This window comes from Nematolebias whitei, chromosome 18 (genome assembly GCF_014905685.2).
Source record: "Nematolebias whitei isolate Nwh7 chromosome 18, NemWhi1, whole genome shotgun sequence".
Classification (NCBI taxonomy): Eukaryota; Metazoa; Chordata; class Actinopteri; order Cyprinodontiformes; family Rivulidae; genus Nematolebias; species Nematolebias whitei.
In genome coordinates, this window is record NC_056515.1 from 6,023,291 (window position 1) to 6,050,208 (window position 26,918).

Here is a 26,918-nt window from a genome sequence, read left to right on the forward strand (position 1 = left end):
CCTCTTCCTGCATCTGGAGGTGTAGATGTCTGTGATGGTGGGGAGACCGATTCCAACAGACTTCTGTGCAGCCTTCATATATATATATATCACATATGATATATATATATGTGTATATACATATAAATATGTATATATATATGTATATATATATGTATATCTATATATATTTATACACATATACATACACACATACATGCATACATACAAGCACACAACTTCAAAATAACATAAATTCTCAACCTGTACTGAAAACAGTTTCAGCGTCTCAGCGCCACCAGCTGGTGAGAGGTGGTGACGTCAATTTGAACCCCGCCCACTGGAACCGGTACTGAAAGCATAATGGAAACACAACCTATACCGTACCGAGTATAGTAGAGCCGTGCTGTACCGGTACTACAGGTACTAATGGAAAAGGGGCATTAGTGGGAGGGTTATTCATGGTAAGGAGACTATCCCTTAAACAAACATGCTCTTGCTTTTTTTAAAATCCCATTGGGGATGCTTCTTATATTTAGCAACTTCTAAGTTTCTCTTTTGTTCTTCGTTTAAATCTGTTCTTAGTTTCCTAAAAATTGAGGAATATTTAGCTCCAGAGTTTGGTTTGTTTTCATTTGTATTGTACAACAATAGTTCAAGCATTGTTGTGAGTGGGGCTGAGGCCTGAAACAATAAGCAGAGTGATTCTGTTTCCCATCCTGAAGGATCCCCCCCCCCCCCCCCCCAGTCCACCCCACCTCCCTATGCAAGAACAAGGTCAGGTGTCTGGAACTGCACATGAAAGAATGTCTGTAAGTCAATGTCAAGACAAGATGTTATTAATCTTTTAAAATGTGGCAGTCGGAGGAAAATCTGCTCATTTAATCACAAAGTGTGAAACTGTTCATGACGTGGGACCAAAAAACTGTTGGTGCGTGATCATCATGAAGGGACACGTTCATGCTTTGGCCAAAAGAGAAGTGTATTAATTTTGCACATGTAGTCACAGTATTTTTACCACATGTGTCATTGACTCCTCTGATTTATAGTTTCCACTGAGGTGACTGCAGAAAAAAAAAATAAAATAAGTGGATGGAAAGTAGTTTGTCTTTATTTATGACTTTAGTCTGGAAATATATGTTCATCGACAGAAGCTAAGTAGAATAAATGTCTAGCGTTCCTAAATGCAGTGCATATCGCCCGCAAGGTTTTAAGCCATAGTCAAAACTAAGTTCATTTTTTGATGAGTAAATTGAGTTTTTGTCTTAGTAAAACCTTATAAATAATGTTCTCATGTTACAAGATGATCATCCTCAGAGTTTGCATTATGAACGACTCTCAACTACTACCACATCAAATGTGAGCTCAATATCTGTAAACTTGGCTGAGTTATTGTCATTTGTCTGTTGGCTAATGTCATTTAGCCTTATTGGCTATTTTGAATTAAAACATCTCCAAAAGTTATTTAATTGTACATGTACATTCAGTTAATATTTACAAAAAGTTTCATCAAAATTTAACAAGTGTTTTATTGGATATTTTGCTAACAGACAATCAGGGTTGACTCCAACAGTATATGCTAAAGATTGAAGCAAAGATATCACGCAACGTGTAATACTCCAAGTACTCGTTACAGATAATGCATTCCTATAAACGCACCAAATTTTAGGCCAGTATCTATAAAATTGACAGAGTTGGAGTCATTTTTATGTTGTTAAGGTCAGTTGATTGTGGCGGCCATCTTGAAATGGACTGAATCCAGAAGGTAATTGTTTGGAAAAACAAACTGTCCAGATAACACGATTTAACTTTTTTTGTGATGTCACTCCAATGATTACTTTCTGAGAGTTTCATCCCTTGGTGTATAAGATATTTTACTAACAGACAGAGTTAACACCAATAGTTAATGAAAATCTCAAACAAGTATCTTGTGCAGTCTGTTAACACTGCAAACTATCTGTAAGTGATCAGTCTCAGCTACCACCTCATCACATTGTAGCCCTATATCCATAAAATTGGCCATGGCTATTTTTTAAATAATGTTCAGTCAGGTCATCTGGACGGTTTCTTTTTTCTTTTTTTTTTTCTGAGACGTTTCGTCTTTCATAAAAAAATTTAAAATAAATAAAGAAACCGTCCAGATGACCTGACTGAACATTGTTGGATTAGTACCTGGATTATTGCGCATGAACTTTGTTTGTTTTTTTAAAGTTTGTAAGCTACAGCAGCCATCTTGAATTGGGTTGTCTCTAAATGTTAATCAGTTGCTAATGTTCATCCAGTGATTAGTTTCCGAGAGTTTTATTCAGTTTTATTCAGATCTGTCCAGCTGTTTGTGAGATATTTTGCTAACAGACTCACACAGGTATAGGCAAAAATAATATCACGCAGCCAAAGTAAGACTTTTGTAATTATATATTTTTTTTTCTTAAAAAAAAAACTTACTTTATACACTTATTTTTCCTATCAGTAATAAAATCTTTAGCCGCTGCTCAGCCCCCAGCAGGACCAACACGGGTGCTTTGGGTCCTGGTTTTGTTTCATTGTGGATGTGAGTGAGTGGACACGCTCTGAGGTCAGGGTGAGATGATTTGATCCGGTTAAATACTTTCACATCTGGACCGTCCGGATGTTGATTTGATAAAGAAGAAATGTGTGAGAGTATCCATTTGAATCACTTCTCATTATGATATTTTTGCAACATTCCCGCTGTATAATTTATAAATAAAACAAATAATTAATCTCTCAAAGCACTGCTGATGGCTTTTTCATTTTACTGCAGCAAGTGCCTTTCATGCTCCAGTTCATGATCTCATCACAATGTGAGTCATCACTTTTATTGCACACTGCAAAAAGGTGAAGGCAGGTCATAATGTTTTTTTACCAAGTTTGCATTTGAGTCTGTCACTCTGTTAGCAAAATATCTTATGAACCACAGGGCAGTTTTTATTGAAACCTACAGAAAGTGATCATTGAAGGAAAAACCTACAATTGATTAATTATTAAAGTCACTCCATTTCAAGATGGCTACCATAGCCAACTTACCCTAAAAATCACAGATGTGGCTTTAACGCAGTTATATTTACATATATTTACTTACATTTTGGTGTGGTAGTAGCTGAATCTGATCTTTAACAAATACCTGGAGCACAGTCAACCAAATTCAAGATGACCACCACAGCCAGCAGACCTTACAAACACAAAGAATGACCATAAGTTAGTCAATTTTACATATACAAATTAAGTGTGGTAGTTGTGAGAGTCATTCAGAGTGGGGAGTGGTTAAAGAAGGTTGGCTTGTGGTCAAAAGTTCACTGGTCCAAATCCCCGTACCGACATCATCAAAATGTGGATGGGAAATGTAAAGCACTCACACCTGCTTCCACCCTCATTTGCCCCACTCTGGGCCCTTGAGCAAGGCCCCTAACCCCCATTATCTGCTCCCCTGGGCCTGGGTCCCCTAGATGTCAGCTCTCTGCTCCACACAGAGGGCTGTGGTAGCTCGGTGGTCTGTGGTTGAGTCAGGAAGAACATCTGGTGTAAAAACAATCGCCAAGTCTTCATGAGAGTTAATTCGCTGTGGTATCTCTGAAGAAGGGAGCAGCTGAAAGAAAACAAAAAGTTGTTGAGTCTAGTGCTACTCTTTTATAAAACTCTTTCTTTAAACTATAGTGTTTACTGTTGGGGTCAACTCTGTTAGCAAAATATTTTATGAACCACTGGATGAGTTTTGACAGGTCCTGCAGTAAATACTCACTGGATGTCTGTCTTTGATTGATGCACTTTTGGTGTACAGTGGTCCCTCGTTTATCGCGGTCCTTGGGACCCGCCTCCTTCCCTGAGACAAACCATGGGCCAAAACTCATTTAGCCATGCTGTGCCCTATGAGAGGAACAGTCGGAGGTGGTGTGACATTAAAGCAGTGGCTAATCATATCGCTAAAGACACAATCTTTAGTGGCTAACAATAAAAAAGTTAGCCATCTTGTTAGCCGCTAAGGACCGTGGCTTTAGCGATATGATTAACCTCTGCATTATTAATGTGCCGCTACCTCCTCTCACTGTAAGACTTGAAAATCTGTGTACAGTAGTTCTTTTTCTGCACGTCCAACTCTATGCAGCCTCCTCCTCTCTTGCTGAACACAAGCAGCCCCTCACTGCCGCTTCACACACGCTTACTAATGTGAAGGCGGCGCAGTTGAAGGGGATTATTATTTAATATATGTAAATAAATGTCTAAAAAACAAACTTTAATATATGTAAATAGTTTAATTTTTAGACATTTATTTTGTAGAGTTACATATATTGTTAATAAATGGGCCTGTGTGACAACTGGGACAAAGCAAATATATTTTTGACATTACTTTATGGAAAAAACATATTGAGATATATATCGTATATTGCCATTTTTCTTAAAATATAAAGATATTAATTTTGGTTCATATCACCCAGCCCTAACGGTGACTGAGCCAATCAGTGCCTAGGTTATTAAGCTTTTCTGACATTTTGGTTCACCGCCAGAGACGTGAAAACACAGAACCTTTAGAAAACATAACGCAGTAGTAACGCTTGAAGTTTAGTTGAAAAAGAGCGATGGTAAACAGAAGGTAACTACCAGTCAGCAGCTGGGAAAACAGAGCTGACGGCCAATCAGCGCCCGGGTCACCGGGTTAACGCTCTGTTTCTTAAAGAGACATGTCCTCAGATGATTTACATGTTCTTTTAAATCTTACGTTTGTAAAGTTGAATTTTCTTTAAAAAAAAGAAAGCTTTTTCATGTGACATGAATTAAATTTTACGTTTGAAAGGCCAGTTCAGCAGTTATGACTTCGCTTTGCAAAAATACTGTTCGGCAGAAAACAGCACCCAGAAGCACTACAGTACAGCACAGCATTAAGGGCAATGTAGTCCTTATGAGTGGTGATGACAGTACAGTGGAGGCTGAATGAGAGAAAACTACAAATTGGTGACGCCTGTCTGAATTATTATTATTTTTTTTTTTTGTGATTAACTTTTTCACATCCACATGGGTACAATGATATTACTATACAGTACACAATTGTGTGTAAAAAAAGAAAGAAAGAAGTATTATATTTTGGACTTTTTTTGTGCACAAAAAACCCCAGCGATAAAGCGAGTCCGCAATAAACGAACCGCGAAGTAGCAAGGGACCACTGTATACCCGACTGAAGATGGCTGCTACACACAACTGACCTGAAAAGAAACACACACAAGAATGGCTCAGACAGTTTTAATAAAATTTGATCTGGTAGAAGCTGAGAGTCTTTTATAAAACATACATCTGAGCGTGACATTACAGATACTGTTATTTACAAGGTTTGACTAAAACAACATCATTGTAAAGAATACCAAGCCTTTTTTTCCATTTAGTTATTAAATTTATTATGTATCTCAGAAAATGTTCATATATTGTGGAGTTTTACAAAGTTTTAGAGGTCCCAACCCCCCACCACCCAAAGATGTAATCCCCTCAAAGCAATCCCGCCTCCTCTGTCATTCCCTCGGAGCCCCCTCCCTTTGTTGTCCTGCTCTCTTTCCTCTCCCATCCTACTTATTCCACCTTACGCCTGATGGAGCATTAAGCCTGAGTGCTTGGGGCAGTTCAGGACTCAGTCTGGCGCAGCACTGCTTCGTTTCCCTCTCCCTCTTCCATTTTTTTGCTCCTTCCTTGAGAATCTGGAATCACTTGTTCCAGCTCGGCTCTTTGTTTTGTTTCTGAGTGGGTGTGAGGTCAGCACTTGCTGCACTTTGGTTAGTCAGACAAAAAGGTCCCGTGGATAACCTCTCCACCTTAGCCTCGGCTTTTCATTTGAAGGGCAGACTGAATGGACATCTACCAGATTTGGATGGTTCAGAAGGTACACATTCCACGCTGAGAGACAGTGGATAAGATGGTGCCCCTGCAAAAAAGGGTAATCTGAGAAATGTGTGGAGGAGGAGAGGAGGGATTTGTGTGAGAGTGTAGCTGCAGTGGTGTGTGCTGCCTATTGTTTTATATTTTCGTTGTTAAGATGAAGTAAATCATCATTTTTATAATTTTAATAAGCCGAGTGAAAAAAAATAGCTGATGTGTCTGAAATGAGAAAAACAGAGACAACAGTGATGAACACCCTCGTTCTTTCAGTGAGTTTGGTTTTACTTTGTCTCTGAGGCTTGACTAGTGTTTTCTCATTGACCCCCCACCCCCCATCTAGTTGGCATTCTTTTGTTTACTTGTTGCATGATTAGGTAAATTGGATTTTCTTGTCAGAAAGGGGCATGAAAAAAACAAGTGATTGGAGTTTGGGTTCAAAAAATGGGTTAGAAGATGGTTTGATTTTCTGTTCTTAGAATATTAAAACAATACATGGCAACCAGAAATCATTTAAGGACCTGTTTGCTCATATTTTGACGCTGGGTGTTGACATCCAGGCAAGAGCAAAGACTTGGTGTGTGTGGAACTGACTGGAACATGGAAGTTGAAGCTGACACAAAATTAATCCTTTTCTATATTTTTTCTCATCCATTTTGACCATTAAAAAAAGGCATGTATTTCAAACATTATTTGTAAAGCAGAAATCAAGTAATGCTCCTTACTGGTGAGAAAATCCAATTACCAAAACATGCGTGGACCTAAAAGAAACGTGACTTTGTGACTACATGATGTGACTACAAAGCTTTGCTCAGCTTTTCGAAGCTTCTCATCACCACAACCGCTTCCTGTATCTCTTCTGTGAAAATGCTTTTAGTGCAGGATGCTACGTTACACCACGTGTCTCGCTCAGAAACTCACAGACCGTTTTTGCTCTGACACCACCTGCTAAGTAGGATTAGCTGGACTCACAAAGACCAGACATGGTGGAGGAAAGGATGGGGGACTGTTGGAGCCACATCAAGGTTGTTTTTTCTTTTTCTGCTTCATCTTTAAGATTCTAACAAGTCAGTCGTAAGAAGATCTCCCTTCTGAAGTAACCATGACATACTGCACAGTGTAGCCATGGCGTGCGTGTGTTGACACTGGAACGTTTATTTTTTCTGAATTGATGAATTTCCCGACATGACCTCAGCCAAGTCCACACTCATATTGTCCTCTGAAGTGGAGTAAATCCTGAATGATGAGCTCAGTGTGAACAGCTGCATTTAGTTATCGGACTATTTTTACTCCGTAACACACCACACTTTACAATCATTTTCAGATATTACCGTAAATAAAACCTTACTGTTATACCTCTGTCTGCAGGATGCGCTTGTTTTTATCAGTTCGGTGACTGAGCTTGAGCATGTTTTTACAGAATATATATTTTTTATGGTTTATGTGCAGATACATTATTTAGCTTCATACAAATAAAAAGGTCTAATGGTGAGTAGAAGAAATCTAAACAGTTTGGTGAGTGGAGCAGTTCTGTGTAGATTTAGCTAAGACACCTTGATGAGTACAAACTAAAAACATGTTGACTGCTGCTGTGCATGCTGCTGTGCATGCTACAGTTTCACATAAAGATTGCACAACCTGTTCGGGCTTGGAGTATGCACTGAAAATGACCCTCAGCTACCGAAAACTAATTGAGCTGGAGCCATTGTTGTGGTAGTTGTGATCGTCTTGAACCCAGATGATGCCAAAAGTTAGTCAGTTGCACATCAAGTGATTACTTTCTGGGAATTTTTATGAAACTCCCGAGATATTTTGCTAACAGACAATGTTGACTCCAATAGTTAATGACAGAATTTAATACACAGATCATGCACAATCTGTTAGCACTTATATATTATGTGTTGAAGATGATTCTCAACTAACAACACGACAAACGTTATCTTATTCGTTGTAACTACTGTTTCATTTTTGTTTTCTAAGTTTGTTAGCTGTGATGACCATCTTGAATCAAGGGGACCTCAAATATTATTTGATTGTTGATATGCACGCCATTATTACTTTCTAAGCATTTGAATAAAATCTGTCTACTGTTTCGTGTTATATTTTAGTGACAGACAGACACATCAACACACACTGAAACAGTAAGTACATGCTTGCCAACATGAAGAGTGGGGGATTTAAAAACAAAACAAACAACAACAAAAAAAGCCACATGTGCCAAAGTGAGTTTGGCACATGTGAGTGAGTTTCACAGAGTTTACTTAATATTTTCTCTCTTTTGTAAATGCTAACAGCCTCCATGTCTTTAAATGTTCTGATCATGATCTCCTCTCGTCAACAGGATCAGTTTGACAACTTGGAGAAGCATACACAATGGGGGATCGAATTTGTGGAGAAGTACACCAAATTTGTCAAGGAGCGATCGGAGATTGAGATCAACTATGCAAAACAAATAAGGTGAGGCGCTCCAGCTGACATACAGTTCCTATTCTGGGTGTCAGTGTGGAGATTTGGACTAAAGATGGTTCCCCTCAGCTGGATCAGATTAAAAAAGGAGAACTCCCATTCAGGTGTCAAAATAAAGCACTAGCGTTTTAGAATGGCGCAAACTAAACAGAGAAGGAGACTCCACAACGCTCTATGGAAATTTTGAGAGAAAATTTGTTGCACAACCTTTTTAAAAAAGTTCAAATGAGGCAACCTGAGGAAATCAAGAACCCTGCAAATGTTTTGAGATATTTTAGAGACTCTCTTGCCAATGGCATTCACCGACCAGTTTTAAAAAGTCACAACCCAATGAGATACTGGCTTTAATCTCACATTCATTCTAATCAAGTGTGTAGAAGCCAAGAAATATCTAAAACAGGCAGAAAGTAGATTGGACATCACTTGGTTAGGCCATTTTACAAGATGGTCATATGATATGGCCACGAAGATGAGGTTGTCTTTAAGTTATTATTCATTCAAGTCATGATTCACCATTCAAGTGCTCATGTCCTGGGATGTGAGTAACCAAAAATTATGCTGATGTTGCAGAACCAAAGAAGGCCTTGAGTGTAACTCAGCACTGTTCATGTGAAAGGATGTGATTAAAATGTGTGATGAAAATCCTTTGTTGTGCATCCCACTGCTGTTTGGTCCAAAGACCATCTGTCTACATCTACATCACACCATCAAACCTAAATGCTGGTTTACCCAGACATATATCAACCATTAAGACTCAGCTCTGAATCAAAGTGTAGTGAAAACTCATGTAAAACTTTGCTTTAAGGTCTAAAATGCTGTCAGCTCTAATGACCAAAACATTGAGTTATCTGTAATTCAAACCTCCTGCGGTGCAGCTGCAGTAAAATGGGTTTAATATATTTTTACACCTTAATTTAACAGGTTTCATGCCTTTTAACAGAACTAACTGACATGTCATATAATTTGGGTTCTGCAGTGATAGGAAATTACAAAACGCTCAAAATGTTTCAGTTACTTGAAGATTCAACACTTTATCACCACAGAGTCTGGTTGATGATCTGTAGCTCACAGTTTTATCCTTTTATGGTGTTTGGAATGCATCTGGAGTTGATCTGTGAGTGTCTGCAGTGAACAGTTTTCTCTCTGGTTGTTCAAATTTATGATGATGCAACAGAGTATCTCTCAAAATCTTGGCTGGACTCACATGTTGAGATGAAGTTTCTGGTTTACTTTGTTCCCAAAGTAAAATATCTCTAAATGACATGCTGAGATAGCAGATGATGCTTACTGTGGTGCACACTGTCTGTCACAGCAGCAGGAAAAGTTGCACTTTTATATCCAGACTCAGCATTTTATGATGAATAATGAGTCCTAATTATTTAATTCATGCAACAAGATTTTATCTAATGCCCTAAACTTGCAATAAAATAAACAACATAAACAACTTTTGGATTCATACATGTCTTCTTATATTGTAAAAAGTTACATCTTGTGATGAGTATGACATAAAGTTTTTCCTGTAATGCATATGTTTTTGGTTTGAACGGTGGTGTTGTTACAGCAGTGTTAGCACGGCGTGTGCTTTATGTTATGGCTTTGTTTTATTTTTTGCTGCTGCATCGTATTTGTGGCATTCAGCAGCATAGTTTTGTCTCAGTTCTTTTATGAGCCTGTGGTAATGTCAGTCTTCTGTCAGCATCTGACCATGGTCTCACCCACCACCTGTAGCCTTTTCTTTTTGTTTGTTGTTTATGTTCAAATTCATCCATCCATCTATTATCTTTACCCGCTTATTCCATTTTTTGGTTCACGGGATTCGTCGGTGCCCATGTCCAGCAATCACTATGCGAGGGGCGGGGTACACCCTGGATGGGTCGCAAGACCATCACAGGGACACATAGAGACAAACGAGAAACAACCGTTCACTCTCTCACTCACACCTAGGGACAATTTAGAGTTACCAATCAGCCTAACATGCATGTTTTTGGTCTGTGGGAGGAAACCGGAGCACCCGGAGAAAACCCATGCATGCACGGAGAGAACATGCAAACTCAACCCAGAAAGGCCCCTGGACCGGGGTTTGAACCAGGGACCTGCTCGCTGAGAGGCAGCAGCTCTACCAGTTGCGCCACCGTGCTGCCTGTTCAAATTCAATTCAATTCAATTCAAAAATAATTTATTTATCCCAGAGGGAAAGTAAATGTTGTTATAACTCATCATTCTGGTTTCATTAATGAGTTGTTATAGATGCTGATGGCTGTGGGCAGGAAGGATCTCTTGTAGCGGTCTGTCCTACAACGGATTTGAAGAAGCCTCTGACTGAAGACACTTTGTTGTTGTATGACAGTCTGACTAAGAGGATGCTGAGGGTTGTCTATAATGTTCTTCATTTTATGAAGAATCCTTCTTTGAACAATCATCTCCAAAGGTTTTAGAGGAGTCCCCAGAACTGAGCTACCCTTCTTTATAAGCTTGTTGATCATTTTAAGTCACTTGCTCTGGTGCTGCTCCCCCAGCAGATGATGTCAGAAGAGATAGCACTCTATACAAAAGACTTATAGAAGAAATGCAGCATCTTGCTGCAAACATTGAAGGACTTCAGCTTCCTCAAGAAGTACAGTCTGCTCTGTCCCTTCTTGTAGACAACTTCACTGTTGCATTTCCAGTCCAGTCTGTTGTCCAGGTGAACTCCAAGGTATTTATACTTCTCCGCCACCTCCACTTCTTCTCCCATGATGGAAATAGGGTTGGACCTGTTCCTGATTCTCCTGAAATCTACAATCATCTCCTTTGTTTTGTTCACATTCAAGATGAGATGAATGTTTCCACACCATGCCACAAAGTGGTCCACCAGTTCCCTGTACTCAGCTTCTTGTCCATCTCTGATACACCCGACCACTGCAGAGTCATCTGAATATTTCTGCAGATAACAGGAGTCTGTTTTATACTGGAAATCCGAGGTGTACAGAGTGAAAAGGGATGGTGAGAGTACAGTCCCCTGTGGTGCTTCTGAACTACTGACCACCTGGTCAGAAACACAACCCTTCAGTCTCACAAACTGTGGTCTGTTTGTCAGGCAGTCTTTGATCCAGACGATTGTTGAGGCCTCCATCTGAGTCTTCTGGAGTTTCTGACAAAGCAAATCAGGCTGGATTGTGTTAAATGCACGGTTGCAGACACACAACAAAAAAGACAAACACACAATGTTGCAGACTCTTGTAGACATTGTTGATACTCTTGGTGCGCTACATAAACTCCACCCATGCAAAATGTATGCAGCATCAACCACATGATATTGTAAATGTTGTATTTATTTGGTGCACCTTCAGGACTATGGTAATTTACAGCAGCTAGTGTTCAGTGCCACAGCCCTGTGATCCTTAGGTCACATGTCCGAGCCCAGGTTGCATTAGAAAGGGCATCCGCACTAAAACAATTTCCAAACCATATAGGCGAGTTTGCTTAAACCAGCAATGAGAACAGGAAATAGGTGGAAGAGAACTTGGAGAGGTGGAGGTATGCACTTGAAAGAAGAGGAATGAAAGTCAGCCGTTTCCAGGTCTCTCTTGTAAATGAGTCCCCGAGGCTCTATGGGATTAACCTGTATAAATAAAGGCTAAATGAAAAAGTAAGACAGAGTACATGTGTGAATGAGAGGGAGGCCGGTGGAACAGTGATGCTACAAGGACCAGAGGTCACAAAGGTGTAGGACTTCAAGTACTTGGGGTCCACTGTCCAGTAAAATGGGAAGTGTGGTAAAGAGGTGAAGAAGAGAGTCCAGGCAGGATGGAGTGGATGGAGAAAAGTTTCAGGAGTGATTTGTGACAAAAGTGTGTCAGCAAAGGTCAAAGGAAAAGTTTTCAAGACAGCTATGTTGTATGGCCTTGAGACAGAGACGTGGACAAAAAGACAGGAGACAGAACTGGAAGTGGCAGAAATGAAGATGTTGAGTTTCTCCTTAGGAGTGATAAGGATGGATAAGATTAGCAATGACCTCATCTGAGGTACTGCACAGGTTGAACAACTGGGAAATAAAGTTAGAGAGGCTAGACTGAGATGGTTTGAACATGTCCAGAGGAGGGACAATGGGTATATTGGTAGAAGGATGTTAGAAATGCATCTGCCAGGAAAAAGACAAAGAGGAGATGTATGAATGCAGTTAGAGAAGACATGGAGGTAGTTGAAGCGAGTACAGAGGATGCAGAGGACAGAGTGAGATGAAGAGTATGACTCGCTGTGGAGTTCACTGAAGAGGGAAAATCCGGAAGAAGAAGAAGCAGCTAGGCGAGTTAGCTTGCTGTGGCGACTCCTCCAGAAAGGGAGCAACCAAAAGATAAATAACAACACTGTGGCACATCTGCCAAGAATACCAAGGAATTTACCTTTTTAGAGTAACTAATGTGCATGTGTACAATCGGGCACCACACCCCCAAATAGTTTCATAACTATGTCTTTAGCACCTACATTTTACTGACTGGTAGAAACAAACATATTTGTAAATTTGTTTTATTATTTTATTTAATGTTGTTAGCAACAAGTAATGTTCCCAGGTGTCAGAATGAATGAATGAATGAATGAATGACTGCAGAGCATGGCTGAAACAGAACGTTGTTTACACTGAGTGTGTTTCAACAAACTGGAAGTAGGCATGAAACTATCTAGACCATAAATCATTCCAAAATACAGTCGTCCCTCACTACATCGCTGTTCACTTCTTGTGGCTTCACTGTATCCAGGATTTTCTAAACCCGTTTTTATATTCTGTGTACTGTACATGCTGTGCAGTACTGTGCATTCATCTCATCATCTTCATTGCTATCGCCAAAGTGCTTAAGAGCATATGAAATGTTATAAGAGTGTGGAATGGTTAATAAGAGCGTGGGACGGTTTTATAAAGCTTTAAATATATATATATATATAAATAATAAAATAATTATAACGCCACAACTTCACAGATTTTCACCTACTGTGGGGGTCTCTGGAACGTAACCCCCATGATAGTGAGGAATCACTTTACTGACTTTCAGGTCTCTCTTGTAAATGAGTCCCCGAGACTCAATGGGATTAACCTGTATAAATAAAGGTTGAATGAATGCACATTAGTAACTGTAAAATTCAAGTCAAATTCATTTATAAAGCACATTTAAAACAGCAACTGTTACCAAAGTGCTTAAAAAGCTCATAATACCACAAATATGCAGCTCTAACAAAATGTATAATAAAGACAAGCAACACTTACTATGCATACAAGGAGAACAAGTTCATCACAATACTGTGACAGTGCAGACAGCGCGTTAACATGGTCCAGCACAAGTTAATGTTGGGTCACAGCTGGGGATCATGCTACTGTACATATGAAAGCTTATCAGATCTTATACTCACAAAATGCACATTTTCCAAAATGATATTTTTACTTTTAGTTTTTAACAATGCTGTCATAAACCCAACAGTTTTTTTTTTTTAAATAATCACCCATATTTACCCCCCCAAAAATAGCATTATCACATAAAACAACACAAAACGTACCTTGGCATGTATGTGGTTATGTAAGTCCACCGTGTAATTGCACCAAAAACAGGAAACAAGGCATGGAGCATGTGCATTAAGCTTACATGCTGGTTACGAACTGTAAACATGAAAAAAGAAAGAGGAGTTTGGGGTTCCTGGTAGGTCTATGATGTCATTATTTTCAGAAGTTTGTTTTGACCATCTACATGAAAATGCAAGGCCGATGTTTAAAGATTTATTTCAGTCTGGAAGGTATTTTAAGGAAATACAATTTTAGGTCTTCCAAAACACAGTTTTTGTGTGGATGCAGGGCTGAAATGCTAACAAATACAACTTTTGCTGAGTCACAAAACACTATTTTAGTGTGGACAACCTCACATATATGTAGCAAAGTGACGTGTCATTCTTTTACAACCAAGTAACTTGATAAACTGTTGATATGCTGAAGTGTGACAGGGCAATAGTAATAAAATCCAGTCCTAATATTGAACTAAATCACTTCTAACTGCTAATCATCAATGGACTATTAATAGTTCTTTGCAGTAACACAATACATTTCTGTACAAAGTCTAGATGCCATTTAGAGCTGAGTTTTCCTTTCTCCATCCTTTTTTTCTGTTTTACAGAGCAGACTCTGTGTCTGGCTGCGTTTCCTCTCTTGTGTGTGTGAATCTATGTGTTGTTGTCTGACTTTAGCTTTAGGCAAAAAGAAGTCAGGTTGTGAGGTGGAAGGGGGTGGAGCTTGTGTTTCCATAGCAACAACAAGGTATCAGCCTTATCAACCACAGGTCTGACCCAGATTTTTTTTTTAAATTCCCACTAACCACAACAGTTGGCCCCGCCCCCTCCATTTTCCCCTCACACGCAGTTTTAGTACAGTCAGTGATTTTCAATGAGGGGGAGCACAAGCAGTCTTTCACTGAGAGGATCCATCTCCCAGGGCCTCCTGCGACTCCGCCAGCGCAGGAGGAGATTCTCCTTACATCCGTGTCTTCATCTCTAAAGAGCATGGACAGTAAGTCTACATCCCTCAGTTCTGACCATAACCCCCTTTTTGATAGTGACTGGCAGATACCATTGCTGTAAATCCTTATAACTACAGCTGTTGTCCTTGAGGAATGACGTCAGCTATATCTGCCTGTGTTAAATATGTGCACGTGTTTACTTGCGATGACAAGGTGCTTATTAAAAAAAGTTGCTTTGAAATAAAATATATAGAACTAATTTAAATTATTTCATTAGTCTGTACATGGGTGAAAATGTATGATGTAAAATAAACAATGTCACAAATGTATGACGAGCAGAAAGTGTTTGGTTGTGTATCCTTTTCAAACATTTACCGGGATCATTTTTAAAGTTGTGCTCTGTCAATTATCAGTAGTTAGTATCTTATCAGTTGTGATATAAGTTGGGCAAAACTTAATCAGTGCAGAATAAAAGCCCACAGTAACTCTCCCACAGGTTTAACATTTTTACATTTGTTGTGATGCAATTAGACAGCATCTGCCTGCAGTGTGATGAGCTCATCTCACTGTGCACAGACTTTATGCTCCACAAATGGTGCTAATGTTTTTTAGTCTTTAGTCCCACACAGAATATATTAACTCATAACTCATGTGCATAGATGCACATGAGTTCATATTGACAGAGAAGGCTAAAATTGTTTAAATATTGGTGAAAAATATTCAACCAGAGTTAAGACTCAATGGTTTTGCATTCTGGTGTCTTTTTGTCATACCTCACAACTAATTATCCTTTGTAATCAACTTAGCTGATGAAATCAGGTTCAATCTAGTGGTCACACTCATAACTCGTAACAAATGCAGCACAGCTCTTAGATCTAATAAACCAACAGAACAGGTCTTTGATCTGGTTGTGTCTCCTGTCTGTGATGTTGGGCAGGTTTTGGGGCATTTTGACACGTCGCAATCTTCTTTTGACTGTTCTCGCTTTGGGGTCGCCGCTGCAAGACATCCTCCTCCATCCACTTTGTCTTCCACATCACCTGTCCTCACTTCAGCTACCTAATGTCCTCTCTAACTGCATCCATATGTCTCCTCTCTGTCCTTCCCGTTTGTCCTTTTCTTCTTTGTCTTTTTGACATGTCCCAGCAAGATAAAAGTAATATTAGCATTAGATCTGGTTTTGTAATTGCTGGCTGTTTGCTGTGACTGAGACAACCAAGAATCTTGGAATTGACTCATTAATTAGTAAATTTAATGTCTTTGTTTTGAAACTTTAAAAATACATAGAATATAGACTTAAGTATTGCAAAACATTTCAATAATAAATGCTAGAATACATAATTTATACATAAACTATAATTATGTCACAATAAATATTTATCCATAACGAAAGAAAAACTCATTTCACTCCACCAAATAAATACCAATGGAGTATTTAACACCCCCCCTCCCCCCCGCATCCTTCCTTCACACTACCTTCCACATACTGCTTTAATCCATGGATAATCCTCTTTTCCTGCATTGGTGTAAATGCTTTGGTCTATTCATTGCAGGGAAGTGCATTAATGCACCGTCCTCTCCCAGATTCTTATCAAATATAATTCATAAGAAAGTAGGACCAAAGTCCTGCTTGCAAAACTATTGTGTAAGCGTGAAAAATTGTATTGATCACCATTATGCACATATATACTATATACCTGTCTAAATAAAGGTTGAATGAATGAATATGTTCTTCTAGTGAATTTCTTGCAAAACCTATACATGAGTGTGCACAAACATAAAGTCCATTTTTTATTTTGAAATACAAAGTTCATAAAACAAAAGATTAAATATGCTAGGAGAAAAATATTTGATAAATGTATTGTGGTTGTGAGTAGATGACCAGGATGTGGTGCTATATTTAGAAATGAGGTGAGAAGAAGAACAGGGAGCATAAGTCTGCCTAGCAACAGCCTAAACACCAGTGAGGAGTCAAGGCATGGGGGGAATGGAGCGCTCTGCAAACCCACATTATATCCAGTCTTTAAACATAACCATCATTTTGTTTTGTTTTGGGTTGTGCTATCGCAAAATGGAAAACTGAATTTGGTTAGCAGGTGTGTCAATTAGAGATACACAACAATGGAATAAATTAATACATTAAATGACAATCATTCAATAAAAAAAAACTTGGCTAAAAACATGCCCTCCATGTTCTCTGTTCATGTTAGCTGCGTAACACAGAGCTGGACATCTTTTATGTATAGTTTTTATGGACTGCTTTAAGTGTTGTTTCTGTTATATTTACGCTCTTTTTCAATTAAATGTGTTTTCTTTCTTTTACCTGGCAAATGGCAACAAATGAAAATTAGCTTTTGAGCTAATTTGGGTGCTTTTGCTCGATATATAATGCAGAGATATAGATAGATGTGCTCAAATACAATTAAACTAAATTTAAAGTGAAGTTTTTTAGCAAAGTTGTGAAAGGAAATATGTCTTGTTGTAAATAGCTCTTGGAAGACCTCAACTTGAAGAAAAATAGTTTAATTCTGACTGGACTTGGTGGGCTCATAGTCGGAGCGAGACATGCAGCATAACATCAAAATTAATTTGATTTATTTACTCAGCTTTTGCATCATCGTCAGTTTTGCATTACATGTTTGTTTCTATAAAATTCTGTATTTCCTCCTGTGAAGCCTGGCGGCACTTCTTGCAGGAGTATCATAATATTTCTACAGGAAATGCAAAACAGATAATGATATAAAGATTTATAAAGTAGCATTCATTTTAAACAATTTTTAAAATTTGAGATTGTAACAAGCCACTTTTGTCTTGGCCCTGCTTGAACTAGCCAATGGTCAAAATTAAACCCAATTTCTCCCAGCTGAGGTTGATCAAAGGGCTGTCGATACAGGTAAGATATTATTTGTTCATACTCTTTGATTCCACTTCATAATGTCAGAACTATTGCTATAAGGGTTTTAAAATAATTTTTATGTCTACCTTTGTGCACCTACACTGAAAGTTTGGAAAGTGATTTTATCAGAGACTTTGTCTTTGTGAAATGAGCATGCAGTAAAAGTGACCACAGGAATATTATTTTTACTTAATTTTGTTCGTACAATGTCTGATCTGGTTACTGAAAACGTTTAAGACAGAGAATATCTTGCTGTTCTAAAAAATATTGGTATTTTATTATTATTATTATATATATTTTTTCAATTAGTCACATTGATTTTTTTTGTGTGTGTTATTGCCACCTTCTAGCCTATATGGGGATTTTAGGGTTATTTTATTTATTTATTCTAGTATTTTTAACCATGGCTATGCATATGTTTGATTGTATGTTAGCAAAATCTCTCATAACAGTGATCAAATTTGATTGAATCTCTAAGAAAGTTACTTTTGGCTGCACATTTCCATCTAATCCATGTTTCATGGTGAGCACAAATCCCAGCTGACAATTGGAAGCAAACATCTCTAAAACGTTGCCAGATTAAGCTCAGATTGAATGCTGCAGTAGCTGCAATTCATCCTCAACACACCGTTTGAGCTCTAGCAGTTCTCATGAAAATCTTGCAAATCGCATTAGATCTTGCACATTTTTTTTGTTGTAATTTTTTGGTTTGACCAAATCTAAAACGTGATGATTTTTTTCACATCAGATGAGTGTAGTTTTCAGCAGTGGCATGAAAGGTGGGCGTAATGTTCAGTGAATATTTCACCTTTAATTTAACTTTTTGCATTCTTGTCTGGAAGGACATGCTTTGTTGAAATGAATAAAAACAATTTAAAAACAATCCAAAGTGTAGTCAGGACATAAAAGTCTGGTTTGAATTGTTACCATTTTGTTTTCACTTCTTGTTACAAGTTTTTATTTTGTTAAACTAATTTCTAATCAGATTTTCTCTGTCCCAGTTGACATATGAATGATTTTACTAGATTGTGTTGTTTATTTTTGACTTTAGAGGTACAACTACACAAAAGACCCTGACAGTATTGCCGGTAACATATACATTATAAATCTATCAGAGTGTTGTGGGCAGTATTGTGTTTTGCTGACAGACTTGTCAGTCGACAGTTTAATCTGTTGCAGGAGTTGAAAGAGAGAAACAGAAAGAGATCGCAGTGATGACGGTTTGTTTTACTGCAGATTCTTTATTTGTGCACAATTCTGTTTGCTTTGTGTTTTGTCTCTTATCCTCATGCTTATCTCATTCCCCGAACATACAGCGAGGGTCAAAACAAGGACAGAAACAAAAGCAGTAATCCATGACATGGAGGGGGAATGGGGGGTGAGGGAGGACTCTGCAGGACTGAGGAGTGCACTGAAGGATCATTGGCCTGTCCTTAGGGGTCATGTCAGAGCACCGCCTGTCTGCAGACAGTGCACTCTGTGAATATACAGTAAGAAGAGGCTGACGAGGCTGAAATTTATGTCTTCACAGGAATTTATCAAAGAAATATCAACCCAAGAAGAACTCAAAGGAAGAAGAAGAGAGCAGGTAATTTACACTTCATGTTGCATCAAGCAAATTAAAGTAACAGTTCATATTTTACCGACTCTGATGAGGAGAATGATGCCTCTGTCACATTATTAGTTTTAATTTGATTAGACAAGAAACCTCCAGAATCCAATCATGTTTTATTTGGTATAGTTCTACTTTAGTTAAAAACAGAAATAATTGGTGCAGTTTTATTTTCAGTGTTTATTTACTCTCGTTCAGAAAGTTCAAGATATTCAACTGATCTGTTTTTTTCAGCAAATCCGAGCCACTGCTCCACTTTATTTGCTTCCTCTCATGTCCCCTCCTGTGTTTCACCAGATATACCTTCTGTCGATCTTTCCTGACAACTCTCAACGAGTTAAACGACTACGCGGGTCAACACGAGGTCATAGCGGAGAACCTGACATCTCAAATCATTGCTGAGCTGACACGCTACCTGCAGGAGCTCAAGACTGAGAGAAAATCGGTGAGACGTTAGAGTTGGACATGTTTTGTCTTCCTCTCAGCTCGAAGAGTTAAAGCAGACTTTACATTTACACTGAAGGATATAGAAATGAAAACAGACTCATACATTGATAGGACACTAAATTTCCACTTCATGCTCAGTTCTTCATGAACCGAGGTCATCACTCAGTAAAAATAGATTCACCCAAAGGCTTGAGCAGAACACGATAACTCAGTCTGTTTATAGCACACACCCGCAGTCTTTCTAACACTGCAGCCACTTTAAGGTAACACTTTACAATAAGCTACACAAAATTTGATTAACTACTAGGGAACGCCTCAGGAACAAATCAGGAGCTAATGGGAAGTTAACCAGTACTTACTGGGGTACACACATCCAAGCCTTATCAGGAGACTACTGGTTTGTTACCATAGAAACAGAGGAGAAATTCTGAATAAACGCTGCATCAGTGAGGTCACAGCTCGTAATTGTAAAAAAAACGTTTCCTAGTGGGTCACTGGTTTTATTGGATTCTTACCACAGATTAGCAATTTCATAATCTTGTACTGCTGTCATCTCAACTATCACTTACTGATACCAAATCATTGCCTGTCTGTTATTTTGTTCACTGATGTAGTGAAGCATCATACCAAGTACTTACTGAGGAACCAGTCATTACTCAATCACTACCAGACCAATACCTACTGGTTTGTTCCTGTGATAACTAACCAGTAGTCCCCTAATAAGGCTTGACCGTGTGTTCACCAGTAAGTAATGGTTAACTACCCATTAGCTCCTGATAGTTCCTCTTTGGTTTCCTTGGTAACTACCCAATAGTTATTTATTAGTTCCTCTTCATTTAGAATGTAACTAACCAGTAGTCCCTTCATAAGGCTTGCCTATGTGTTCTCCAGTAAGTACTGGTTAACTGCCATTAGCTCCTGATTTGTTCCTGATTCGTTCCTGAAACGTTCCCTAGTAGTTAATCAAATTTTGTGTACCTTATTGTGAAGTGTTACCCAATTTAATCCTAAAGTCATTTCTGGTATCGATTCAGTGAAATGCTTTGGAAAAGCAGCACTCAGGCATGATGTGTAAAAACAACACAGAGCACTTTAAAGCTGCAGAGAGGAACCAGAATGACAAACAGAGAAACAGAAAACTCTCTTTGTTTTAGAAATCCAACTGAAGGAGGAAAACCCAAGAGAGTTGCTGAGTGGCACAATGATTAAACCTTTATTCTTTTCCTAAATATGTACATGTTCACATGTGGCGTCATCAGGCCTGGTGTGTTTGCTACTACACAGGAAGCTGTAAACCAATTAGTGCTCAGCTCTATTTCAGCTCAGCCTGCAAGAAGAGGAAATGGGATTTCTAGTCCTCTTCAAGGGGAATCCTCTACCTTTACCAGACCTTATAATTTGTTTGGCTGTAAGTCAAGCTGTCTTTGATTAACCTGGCATAGCCAATATTTGTTGCTGTGTTCACAACAGACCCTTCCTGTTCTCGAGCTGCAGGATGTCACTTTGACGTCTCTCTTCCTCCTCTTCTCTGCCTTTACTCCTCTGTTTTCTTCATTTGCTCTTTTTACACACATAATAAATGCCAGTGTAGAAAAACACCCATGAAAAGAAGAAGAAGAAGAAAAAAGAACCAACTGTGCGAACTAGGTTAGAGCAGATTAAGATGCTAACATCAGGGGTTTGGGGCAATAATTGTCAGTGTTATGACAATTATGGAAAATAAAGACGCTGCAACTCTTGAAATTTTACTTTCACCTGGATGTAATCCCTACCTTTGAGCAACGTTTCCATATACAGTTATGCAATACGAATGTGTTCATCTATGTGTGTGCCCACACCACTTTGAAAGCTTAAAAGTGACTAATGCAATGCATTCTGGGATGTTTCAACATATTTAATGAAGGGTTGCCAGATCTAATAAAGTTTAGCCTTTAGTAGGGCAGCAATTCTCAAGGCCCAGACTCTGAATCATCCGGACTGAATGACTGGTCAATCCAAACCCAGCCCACATGTGAAGTTGCATAGCATTGAAATGTATTGGTATGATGCAATAAAGTGTATATTTACTAGAGTGGCATGGCTGTTTTCAGAGTGCACACAGAAAGAAAGAGTGCACGAGGCGAGTGAGGGAGGGACAGCGGGATCCTGTGCTCGTCTGCTCAGTGTTAGAATCGGAGCACATGGCTGAAGCAGTAGAAAGTTAGCTGTAAAAATTAGAATTTTTAGCTGTAAATGTAGAATGTCAGCTGCAGTAAGAGCAATAAATGTGTTGACTCGTCAAACTCCAAGTTGTCTGAGTCTGTTTAGTCTTTTCTGCATTAAAAGGTGGTTAGCTCTGGGGCAGGTTGCAGCTTTGGCCTTTGTTGGTGTCAGTATCACTAAACTCAGAGTCAGAGTCAGAGTCAGAGTTTCTTTATTGTCATTCGCACCTCATGTGGTACATGTGGTGGAGCGAAATTATGTACGCAGGGTCCCAGTTACATCCAACAATAAAATGTATAAGAAAAACAGTAATAACATCTAAGATATGAACTAAGAAAAACATCAACTAAATATACACTAAGCACTCATAACATAAAACATTGAACATCAGCACAAACATGAACATGAGTCTGTGAGCAGATGTGCACGCATGAACACATCAACATTGAAACAGATCAGCAGCAACATGAAACAGATCAGCAGCAACATGATATGGTTTTTCACAGTGATTATTCTAGTTAGAGATTCATGAGTCTAACAGCCTCAGGGTAGAAGCTGTTCCTCAGTCTAGTGGTTCTACACTTAATGCTCCTTAACCTCCTTCCTGAGGGGAGTGGGGCAAAAATTGTGTGTGCTGGGTGGGTGGGGTCCTTCATGATGCAGGTGGCCCTCTTCCTGCATCTGGAGGTGTAGATGTCTGTGATGGTGGGGAGACTGATTCCAACAGATTTCTGTGCAGCCTTCACCACTCTCTGCAAAGCTTTTCTTCCTGCAGCTGTGCAGCCTCCATGCCACACATTGATGCTGGAGCACAGGATGCTCTCCACTGCACACCTGTAGAAGGAGGTGAGGACTGAGCTTCCCAGACCAGCTCGCCTCAGCCGTCTGAGGAAGTAGAGTCTCTGATGAGCTTTCTTGATCAGGCTGGTGGTGTTGTTGCTCCAGCTGAGGTTGTCATTCATGTGTACACCCAAGTACTTGTAGCTGGAGACCACTTCCACCGCAGATCCTCTTATGTTCAGGGGGTGTAGGTGTTTTTGTTCCTTCTGAAGTCCACAATCATCTCCTTTGTCTTCTTCACATTGATGTGAAGGTTATTCTCTCTGCACCAGCTCTCCAGGTGTTCCACCTCTAAACTACCATGCACATTACTGTCAAACCTGAGAGCAGTTTAGGTTCACAAGAAAAACTATTGTAAGCAAACAGAACTATTTCGTTAGTTCTTTCTTTCTGACTTAACTTTTTTAGGTTTTTCTACTTGAGCATGCATCAGGATATTTCTTTAAGTTGTGAGCAAATTTAACAAAAAAAAGAATTTGCTTATTGCGTCTTGTTATTGACTAAACTCATCTAGTAATCAGATTTGAATGTTGGAATATAAAGTGTGAGAACCTCTGTTGAAGGAGACACCTGATGTTTTCCAGACGTGTTGCGTAACATTCCTAAGCAGCATGTTATAAGCAGGAGGCTGAGCTTGTTAACACTTTATTAAGATTATCCTCCATGTTAGAACAGTGATGAATTTTGAACCAGTGTGGTCAATGAGGGTACTGGCCTGTCAGCTCCCACAAATATGAATAACAATCATGCTTCACATTACATTTGGTTATGGCCGATAGCATTTTGAAAATACTGTCAACAAGTTTTGTGAGCAATAGAGGCAGGAAATATTTTACAGCAATCTTAGACAAGTCGACATTAGAAAGATGGACAATATCCAACTTTCAATTGTTCACTTTTTTCCACTTTTCATTAGTAAGGATCGTCCCAACTCTTCCTCCCAAGCTGGTTTTAGAATATATTTTGGTACAGCTGAAGCTCCGTAGATATCCTATTGTACCGTAGTGTTGGTTCTAATGTGAATTAGTAGCTTTTTAATTTTATGCTAAATGTTTAGTTCTCCTAGTGTGAACTTTTGCTTGTTATCTTGTCCTACCAAAACCTGAGCCTGTTTTCATGCAGCTGATAGTGGGTCATGTGTCCTCTTCTGTTTTGGATCAGTAAGCCAGTGTTGAGGGGATTTCCATCATAACATAACTTACTGCATCTTTTCTGAATAAAGGCTTGTTTCATCTGCAAACATTGGGCTAATAGTTTCCTCAGTCCTGTTGGAAAACAGCCTCTTTATAATGTCACATGATGGGTAAACCATAAAAAGGCTCCTCGGTACAAAACGAACAACAAACAGCAGATTCTACATGAAGCACATTCACAGTCCTTCAGAGAAAATCTTGATGATACTCTGAATTTAGAAAGCTGTTAGAGTTTGTGCTTCCAGCTTCCCTCGTTTTTTACTGTTTTATTTTAAAGTGTGATCACTTGTTTTCAATCATGTCACAGACACAGCTGTTCAGGCAGATCTAGACAGTGGGATTAAAGGAGAATCCAAGACCTGCCCTTCCTAGATTTGCAGAGGCTTATTGGTCAGATAAAGTCCAGACCACAGACCCAGATGGAGAAATAATCCCTCATTATTTCTCGTGCAGTTGTTCTGTAACTGTTCCCACCTCCCTCTGTTGTTTCACAACTTCATGAACTCACTGTGAGACGTGTTAAAGGTTAAAGCATTTAGTTAAAGACGTGATTTAAATAGATTTTTTTAATCACATTAATGTTGTAGAAAAAACTAAAACTATCCCACATTTGCAGTTCAGTTTTTTTATAGCATGATATTGCAGGGGTGTCAGGGTTAATATGGGATGTAGAGCCTAAGTGTGAGTAAACCATATTTGTGCTGAGAAATCAAATATGGTGTTCAGTCAGCATGCTGCTGTCCTACACGGCTTATTGTCCTCTAATAAGGACTAATAAGGACCCTTAAAGACTTCGTAAGACCGCATGGACTGACACAACTAATTGTCTCTGTCATTTTCTTATCATGACCATGTTTTATTTTTAGCTTGTTTCTATGTGTGTTACATCTGGGCTCATTCTGTGTGCTCTTCCTCTGCTTGGATTGTGGTTCTTGATTATATCTTTTGCTGGTGAAAGAAGTTGAGAGGTCATTTACACTTGCCAAGGCCATTTAAAAAGAGCTGCATTCACCAAAATACTTGCATACAATTAAAGTGTCCAGTGCAGTTTTTTGGAGAGCATATTGTCGTTGTATATCTTTTGGAAAATAGATAAGAGATGCAGTTGTTTGGAAACAAAGAGTTCATCTGGATCCCAGATTGTCACGTCTGGGAGAATTAAACAAGTTAAAGGATTTAAATGATTGGACAGATAGCGTACAGAGAAGTTACTTACCACTTACAGTGGTCCTCAACACTTCTGAGTTCCAGAAAATAAAAAAAACATTACTGAGCAACACCACTACATTGAGACCTTGATGGGGGATCCAACCACAAGTAGTAATCAAAGTAATCAATAATTTTACCACAGATTATACCCAGTGGAAGCCACTCCATGTCAAACGAACGTCCCAAAATACACAAAGAAGGAACACCACTCAGACCCACTGACAGCTGCATAAACCCAGTGACATATTGCAAAATATCTTTTTGACATTTTATCATTTCTTGTTGCAAACCCACCACATAATATGATAATTCCAGGGATTTTGTAAACAAAGTTAAACATTTGAAAATGGAGAAATTCTTGTATCTTTTGATGTAAATTCACTTTTCACTTGTATACCCATACCAGAGGCAGTGGAGACCGTCACAAAACGACTTTGACAAGATAACCTTGGACCAGATCTGTACCCTGCTAGACCTCTGCATTTCCACTAATTATGTCAAGTTAAATGACATTTTTACAGACATAATCATGGTTGTTCCATGGGATCTCCAGTGCCACTGATTGTGGTCAGTCTCTACATTTTGGAAGTGGAAAATAGAGCCCTGAAATCCTTCAAAGGAACAATACCATGCCACTTATGTGGCTCAGATACGTGGATGATGCTTGGTTCAATATCCAATCGGAAGAAGTGGAAGCGTTCAGCAGACACATCAACTCTGTCAACATCATCAAGTTTACCAGAGAGGATGCTGATGACAACAAGCTGAAACATGCTTTTATTGTAGAGGTTTGGTGTGCATAGAAAGAGATGAAAGTTACAACATTGAAAATTATGGGAAACCAACTTACACAGATCTGTACATTCTATCTGAGCCTTACCCTCCACTGGAATACAAATGTTCTTTCAGTAGAACTTACACCATTAGGCCCCACGAGGACAAAACGATTGGAAAAAGAAAAAAACATATCAAGGAAGTTTTCCCAAACTCGTGGATATCTTAACTGGGCTTTTGTTAAATCAGTGAAGAAACCTAAAAAAAAAAAAAAAACATGCCACAGAACAAAACAAAGAGCAACAAAAACATTGGGTACGTTTACATGGACATAAGTAACTGGATCAAATGGCCGGTCGGAATAAAAGTGTGTCATGTAAACACTCCGTTAGGGTTATTTTTTGTGTATTCGGTGCGATCCGATATAATTTGTGATCAGAACAAAACGGGTGGTTTACGCCGATCCGAAACCCGATCGGTGCGCATGTAAACGTTTGATCTGTTAGTTTTTATCTGATCGTGAAAAACTGACCTGACTGCGCATGTGCGACTTTGCCATTTCCGCCTGGCTAATGCTAATAATATTAGCATGTCAGGGAAGCAAAACTGGTCGGTGAGCGACACAACATTTCTACTAGAAACTTTGAAAGAGCTCAGAATGATCTGTATCACCTGTAGCTCAGTCAGGGAGTGCAGCAACGTCTCCACCATCATTAAAACCTGTCGCGGGTCAATTTTGGGTGCTCAGATTTGTTTACGTTCACCCGGAAGTAGAACTTTTTCTTCGGTGTTTTTTTTTAAGGAGAGTTTACCACTCTGCGCATGTCAGTACTGCTGTTCAGAACAAAGCCCGCTGCATGTAAACGCTCATCATGAACTGATTGTGCCCATGTAAACAACACATTTGAATTATTCAAACAGAACACATTTCAATCCGGTCAAAGAATTCTGCGCAT

General features: G+C 39.0%; 1 protein-coding gene across 3 annotated transcripts in view; it reads left to right on the forward strand.

Moving 5' to 3' along the window:
• LOC119424427 (formin-binding protein 1) overlaps nucleotides 1–26,918 on the forward strand; it is a 176,494-nt gene that overhangs the window by 45,890 nt on the left and 103,686 nt on the right. For 2 of the 3 annotated variants that reach the window (XM_037691903.1, XM_037691902.1), the window contains exons 2-4: nucleotides 8,192–8,307; nucleotides 19,217–19,273; nucleotides 19,595–19,742. In XM_037691903.1, coding sequence (XP_037547831.1) covers nucleotides 8,192–8,307; nucleotides 19,217–19,273; nucleotides 19,595–19,742 — 321 coding nt within the window. Of the gene's footprint in view, nucleotides 1–5,708; nucleotides 5,912–8,191; nucleotides 8,308–19,216; nucleotides 19,274–19,594; nucleotides 19,743–26,918 lie in introns of those variants that run through there. The other variant, XM_037691904.1, reaches the window with a different exon arrangement.